This window comes from Penaeus chinensis, chromosome 18 (genome assembly GCF_019202785.1).
Source record: "Penaeus chinensis breed Huanghai No. 1 chromosome 18, ASM1920278v2, whole genome shotgun sequence".
Classification (NCBI taxonomy): Eukaryota; Metazoa; Arthropoda; class Malacostraca; order Decapoda; family Penaeidae; genus Penaeus; species Penaeus chinensis.
In genome coordinates, this window is record NC_061836.1 from 16,386,120 (window position 1) to 16,393,619 (window position 7,500).

Sequence of the window (7,500 nt, forward strand, 5' to 3'; positions counted from 1 at the left end):
CATGCCAATGGAGATAATTTTCTGCGGAAGAACGAGAGAGAGAGAGATAAGGGCGACGAGGGAAGATCTGTTGGGTGCAGGTGATTAGATATTGTGCTCTGTGCGGTACGACTCTAAGGTCGAGATTTGCGTGTGTGCTTTTGCTTAGGATATTAATAGAAGTTATAATTAGTGATTCTTCTATATTTAAAAAAAAAAACACATGTATCTTATATTTTTTTTTTAAATTTATAAAAAAAAATTTTATTCAAAAACTGACGTACACAATTTTCCAACGGCTTACACAAGTCAGGATGTGCGTTGATGTGTGTTTATGTTGTTACATATGCAAAATAGATTTTAAAAAAAACAAAATTTAAACGCACACACATGGTGTTGTTATGCATATATAAAAAATATAAAATATATATATAATATATATATATATATAATATTATTATATATATTTTAAAATATTGTTGGTGTTGTTGGTGTGGGTGGGGTGTGTAGTGTGTGTGTGTGTGGTGGTTGTGTGTATGTATGTAAAGTATGCAAAAATGTAATATGGGACACACACACACACACACACAAACACTCACACGCACGTGTGTGTGTATGTGTCTGTGTGTATGTGTGTATATGCGTATGTAAATTATGTATGTAGGTTAATTAGATTGTGAAATCTAATTAGTTAGAATGATAATCAATGTAATTAGTACACTGTATCTTCCTACAAACCGGATGCCCCGCGCACAGGGACGACCCCCAGGGCGTGGACGTCGGGGCATTGGAACTCCCTCCGCCAGAAATAAAGCATTTCCTTTTTTCCCCCCCCCCTCCTTCCCTCCAGTTCCAGAAATAGCCATGAGCGGGGCGGCGTGACCCTCCGCGGGGCGAGGCAGCGAGAGTAAACAAGCACCGCAAAACATGAGACAGACATCGTCACGACAAGGCCTCCGCCGTCGCCTTCTTCGGCGTCGGTTACACTGGCGGCGTTGTTGTGGCTCGCGGTGACGTCATCCGCTCTACCAGACGACCTTCCCGTGACGTCACCGAACATCTCGTACCCTGCCGCCGCCGCCGCCAAGTTGCCTGATCCGTTTCGCAGCCCGTTGAGACGGGGGGATCGCGAAAAGAGGCCAACAAGCACCCCCTTGAAACGGGCGAAACCACTCGGCAGGGGAAGCGAGGCGAGAGAGGGGAAGTGGGGGGCACGAGCGACTATGTATCCGAGGGGAGAGAGATGGAGGGGAAGAGGACAGAAGTCGACGCAAAGAAAACGGGGCATCCTCCGCGGGGGGAGACTGGGCCAGAGAGGAATGCGTCGTCCGCGGCCGCCAGTCAGGGTAAGATTGGTTGTTCTTTTTGTAACGTGAGTTGTTTATTTTGCAATGCTTTGTATTAAATGAGTGATTGAATATTTCAATTTTCTTCCATATGAAAAACATTTAAATTTTTGTAAAAAAACCCCGTAAAAATTTTAATGTATCATTTAAATACTAAACAAAACCCTTTTCCAATTTATTAACTGATTCATTGTAGCTTAATCTCGCTCTCCTTTTTTACAAAATTTTATTTTAAATTTCTCTTTCCCCTTCTCGTTTTAAATCTTCCCTCTCCACCCCTTCTCTTTAATTTTTCAGGCGCGGGATCCCCAAATTGTAAAATTACACCCGTTTTCTGTTTTCACTGCCCCCGGACGGCGGTTTTGAAAAAGAGAAAATTTAACACAAAATGTTTTCACAGAACCAAAACAAAACGTAGGGAAAGTAATTTCTTTTAAAAGACAATCATTGGGTTAATACAGATTGACATATTAGTATTAGACGTGATATTTACCTAAATATCTCACATTTCAGAAGGATCACTCAGCCGTCGGATTCGCAGGGCGCCAAGGGTGAGTAACGTGCGGCATTCTCTTCCCCCTTTCAATCTCTTTTTTACACCCTGTTACTTTTTTATTTCATTTAGTGTTTCATGTTGATATTTTTCCCGAGTTCCCCCCCCCCCCCCCCCTTCTCTCTCTCTCTCTCTTATCTCTCTCTCTCCTCTCTCTCTCTAAATCTTCTCTCTCTCTTTTCTCTCTCCTCTCTCTTCCTCTCATCTCCCCCCCAAAAAAAAAAAAACTCTCCTCTCTCTCTCTACCCTCTCTCTTCCCCCCTTCCCTCTCTCCTCTTCATTTCTTTCTTTCCTTTCTCTCCTTCCTCTCATAACCTTTTGCCGTCTATCCATAAATGTTTTTATTTTTATTTATTTTTTTATATTTTTTCTACAAGGGGGCATTCATAAATGGCGGGCCCGGGCGCCCCGCAGACACCGATCCCGACATCTTTTTTACATCTCGATTTTTTAAACAAAATGCTTTACTTGTTATCCCGAGATTAATTTGGTGTTTCTTCTTTGTGTTTTTGTTTCTGTTGCGTTGTTGTTTGTTGGTAAATCTTATAATGTTTTGAAAATGTAATTTTTTATTATTATTTATTTTTAAAAAAAAAAAAATTTTTTTAATTAAAAAATTTGGTTTATTAAAGATAAAAAATAAAAATAGTTATTATTATTATAATTATTATTATTATTTATCATTATTATTTTTAAATTTTAAATTTTTTTTTTATTATTATTATTATTTTTAAATTATTATTATAATTTTTAAATATTTTTGTTATTATTATCTTTTTTACATATAATTATCATTATCATCATTTTTACCTTGTTAATATTGTTATGCTATTGTTTTCATTTTTAAATTCGGGTTATTTTTATTGGTATCATTATTTTTGTGTAATCTTGATTCTTTGTGTAATACTAATTATAAATTTTAATCAAAATTATAAAGAAACGATAATGGTAATTTGAAATATATATTCTCATGTTAATATTATTATTGTTTTTAAACCATTTTATTATCTTATTAGTAGTACTCTTATACTATTTTTTGTATTTTCTTTTAATTTTCCCCCCCCCCCCTCTTTTCTTCCCCGTCTCCTTCCTCCCTCCTCATCGTCTCTCTCCTCTCTCTCCTCCGTCCCTCCCTTCTTCTCATCAAATCTCTCGTCTCTCTCTCTCCTCTCCGTCTCACTCTCATCTCCCCCTCCCCCTCCCTCTCCCCTCCCCTTTTCCCCTCCTTTTCGCCTCTTCTCCCTCTCCCTCTCCCCCCTCTCCCTTTTTCCCCCCCCCCCCCCCCCCCTCCTCTCTCTCTTTTAAACCCCCCTGTAATACCCCCCTCTCCCTTCCCCCCTTCAGACTGCATGGCCCCCTGTGGACGGCCGAAGGAACGTCCTTCTTTGGGGCGGGGCGTGGTGGCCGACTACACGATGTACCGCCACTACGGGTCGGGGGTGTATCAGCGCGTCAGGGAGGTCGTCAGCACAGCGGCTGGGGTAAGGCTGGGGGCCCCGTGTGTGTACTCTGGCAAAAAGGGGTGCATGGGTGGGTCTGTACATGCGTTTTGTTGTGTGTGTAGTGTGTGTTTTGGGGTGTGTGTTGTGTGTGTGTGTTGGTGTGTGTGTGTGTGTGTGTGTGTGTGTTTTGGGTTTTTTGTATCCCTACATACTAAAAAATTAATATATAAATAAAAAACATACCCCCATATGAATAATACATGCAACTTTCAACATACATCACATACAACATCATACATACATACATACATACATACATACATACAACTACATACATACATCAACATAAATACATACATACATACATACAAATACATACATATATCAAATACATATCTACATATATACAACTTAAACATACATACATACATACATACATAAAACATACATACATACATAAAACATACATATTTTTATACATGATATACATAATACTTAATCACAAATTAAAATTTTACATTTACACTCATCATACATAATACGTCATACAAAACATGCATACACATGCATACGTTATAAAATTTCTATTTTTCTTATTTTTTTCTTTTTTTCCCGTCCATCTTCTTCCCATCCTTTCTTCCTTCCCCCTTTTTTTTCGCCCCTCACCCTTTCTTTTTTCGCATTTCCCTACTCTCGTCTTTTCCTTTCTCTCTCTTTTCTCCTCCTATCTTTCCTTCTGCCTCACTTTCTTCCTCCCCTTCCTCCCTCCACCTCCCCTCCCCCCCTTCCCTCCCTCCACCATCCCTTTACCCTCTCCTGCCCCCCCCTCCCCCCTTCCCGCCCGTCCAACCCCCTACCCCCCTTCCCGACTCTAGACCCCCCCTTCCCTGGCCTGCTCCTAGGGGGGGGCGCGGTCGCCCCTTCACCCCTCCCATCTCTGTACCCCGGGGCCTTTCCCCCCTTCCCTCCTACCCCCCTTCCCCCTCCCCCTCTCTGACCCCCCACTTCCCTCCCCCAGTTCCTCCGTCGGCTCGGCGTCGTGCTGGTCCTGACGGAGGTGCGCGTGTGGCGTCACGGGGACGAGATCGCCGTCAGCTCCAATCGCCACAAGACGCTCAACAAGTTCGAGATTTACCGGGACAAGTTGCTGAAGGAGGAACCGCATCTCGCCAACGATAACACCGTCCTTATGACGTAAGATGAATTAAGAGATAATGTAGTAGATAAGATGAGGGATAAGATGAGGAGATAAGCGTGTTCTGAGTTTTAATATTTATTTGTTATATATATGAATATATATATATGTAATATATATATGTAATATATATATATATATTATTTTATTTTATTATTATTGTGTTTTTTTTTTTTTTTTTTTTGAGGGGGTAGATTTTACAATGGTGAAAGATAAACGTGTTTTTTTTTTTGCTTTTTTTTGTTTTATTTTGATATGCATATGTATTAATTTTTCCTTGTTTTCTCTTCTTTTCTTCTTTTTTTTTTTTCTTTTCTTATTTCAGGCGACAGGCTTTCGAAAACGCGGCTGGCTTGGCTTTCACTGGAATGATGTGCAAGTAAGTTCATTGTTTCATTATAGCCGGGTCTTTGCAGCGTATTGATGTCTGGTAAATTTCCTTGCTTAATGATTTGTAGTAGAGATGCAAAAAGTAGTAAATATGTATGCTCATGGCTGCGTGTCAATATGCATGTGTTCTAATAAATATGTATAAGAATGAAACGATCGATCTATTATCCCTTACTCTCCCTTTTTCCTCTCTCCTCCCTCCCTCCTTCCCTCCCTCCCGCCCTCCCCCCCCCCAAAAAACCCTCCCTCCCTCCCTCCCCCCCTCCCTCCCTCCTCCCATCCCTCCCTCCCTCCTACACTCCTTCCCTCCTTCCCTCCTCTCTCCCTGCCCTCCCACTCCTGCCCCTCCCTCCCTCCCTCCATCCCTCGCCTCACATCCCTCCCTCCTTCCCTCCCTCCTTCCCTCCCTCCCTTCCCCCCTGCCCTCCCCCCCTATCAACCCCTCAAAAATTCCAGCAACGGCCTATCCTCGGGGTTAGTGCGAGACGACGACAGGAGCTCGGGCATCATCGGGCACGTCCTGGCGCACGAGTTGGGGCACAGCCTGGGCATGAAACACGACGAAGAGGAGTACGAGGACACCGACGAAGTGTGCCGGTGTCCGTCCGGCTCCTGCCTCATGATTAGCTCCGTGCCGTAAGTTTTTTGTTTTTTTTTTTTGTTTTTTTAGTCTATTGGAATGAGGAGAAAAAATGAAAGTTCTCGAGGTTGTGTTAAGTTCGGGTTACACTGTTCTTCATTTAAGTATTGAGAAATATGTTTATAAAAAACAGTCGATCTTAGTTGAAAAAAAAAAAATCATGTTAAAAAAAAAATCAGGACTAGTGAACAATTGTCGTCTCCTAACCATAATTTTGAGAAGGAGGAAGCGAAGAAGAGAAGGAGAGGGAGAGCGAAGTGAGAAACAGATCCACGGAAAGAAAGTGAAAGTGAGAAAGTAAGAGAAAGATTGCATGACTTTCCTTACAGCAACCGCCGTTTTTCGCCCCCCCCCCCCCCCCCGGAACCTTTCCACTCCATCGCACGGCCATTCTCCTACCCCCCCACCCCCCCACACACAACCAGCCCCCCGACCGCCCCGAGATGAGGAACTACGTTAAGTGAGCTTAAATGTGCAATGGCAGGAAGATAAAGTCTAACTGGAAAAACTCTAACCCCCAAAGAGAACGAACAAAAAAACATGATTCGAGATATAAAAATATAACAAGGAGAAGGGGTAGAAGAAATTCCACAGAAGAACCCGGAACAAGGAGATGCCATAACGAAACCCCTCAGAAAAAGAAGCAGTTGAATAAAGAATAGGATAAGCCGGTCTACCCCCGGTGACAGCCACCACAAAATGTACGCCCTCCTCGGGGCCGTTCCGACTCCGGCGGCGCTCCGCGTCCGGGTGTGGTACCGATGAAACGAGCGGCAGCGGTCATCAAGGCGCATGGGCTGCCCGTTTTGTCATCACCACTTCTCTTCCCAAAGGTCCCTTGTTCGACTCGCCACCCGTACGCATCAACACCCACCCCCTCTCCCAAAACCGCCTCCCCTCCAGAACCCGAGATCCGACCGCACACCCGGGTACGACCTGATAGCCACACTACATTTGGCCATCCACCGATCCCATTGACCACGCCCCCACGACCCAGCCAGCAAGCATCAACCAACCATGACCCCCCCCTTAACGAGACCTCACCGCCATCTTCTCCCCCGGCGCGCCTCCACACGTACTCCGTCTACAGCCACCATACGCCGCCACTACCCCCTACGCGGCACCCCCCGCGCTTGACGCCCGGTTCTCCGCCCCCCCACTCGCCACGCGCTCCTCCCATACCCCCCTGAGGCGCCGACACCTATAGGGCCCCTGCAAACATGCCCGTAGTCGGTCGCGACCCGCCCAAATCCAGACTTGAAACGCCACCAGCGCCAACGAGGCGTGGTGCAGACTTCACTAGGACTGCGCACCCGGTCCCCCGCGATCCCCGCGCCTCACCGAGTTCGAATTGCATGCATACTGCCCTCCCCCCCCAGGTCCTCGACCAGGTGTACGCCGTACCCCCTATTTCTACAGCGTGACACTCACCACCCAACTGATATGTCGTGAGCCGGGCCCAAGTATACTACTAGCGGGACCCATCCGTCGCCGACCATTAATAGGTCGCCCCACCGTGGGGCACGCCACCCTAGCGGGCTTAGCGGGCTGTAAATCGGAACCGCGCCGCGGCCGGCCCCGGCCACCAGCATCCTCTTACACCCCGCAGTACTGGTGTCCAACACTACACCGTAGCTGGAGCTCCTGCAGCCGCCAGTACTTGCAGAGGCAGAAGCTGAGCCACACGCTCGGCTGCCTGGCGAACATCACCGACAAAGCGGGGTTTTAAAATCTTTCTTTCCCCTTTTCATGCGTTTAAATGATGGCAGAGGGGATAATGATATTGACAATATTTTGGTTATTAATCATGATCACCTATAGTAATAACGATAATGCTAAAAAAATGTGCCAACAGTAGGAAAAACAAAGATAAATAAAAAATAACAAAGAAATAATAAAAAAAACGAATGAAGGAACAAAGGAAACAGAGCAACCCAATGAACACCCCCCCCTGC

At 44.9% G+C, this 7,500-nt stretch overlaps 2 protein-coding genes across 2 annotated transcripts; both read left to right on the plus strand.

Moving 5' to 3' along the window:
* The first annotated feature begins 3,258 nt into the window (after nucleotides 1-3,258).
* On the plus strand, nucleotides 3,259-5,560 carry LOC125034847 (snake venom metalloproteinase hemorrhagic factor 2-like). The gene is made up of 4 exons (XM_047626876.1): nucleotides 3,259-3,359; nucleotides 4,339-4,514; nucleotides 4,841-4,894; nucleotides 5,362-5,560. The coding sequence occupies exons 1-4, from the start codon at nucleotides 3,294-3,296 to the stop codon at nucleotides 5,543-5,545; spliced, it is 480 nt and encodes a 159-aa protein (XP_047482832.1). The 5' UTR covers nucleotides 3,259-3,293; the 3' UTR covers nucleotides 5,546-5,560.
* A 746-nt stretch (nucleotides 5,561-6,306) lies between these two features.
* LOC125034616 (protein TRACHEARY ELEMENT DIFFERENTIATION-RELATED 7A-like) lies at nucleotides 6,307-6,735 on the plus strand. The gene has a single exon (XM_047626517.1). It carries the CDS (start codon nucleotides 6,307-6,309, stop codon nucleotides 6,733-6,735), a length of 429 nt encoding a protein of 142 aa, XP_047482473.1.
* Nucleotides 6,736-7,500: the final 765 nt, after the last annotated feature.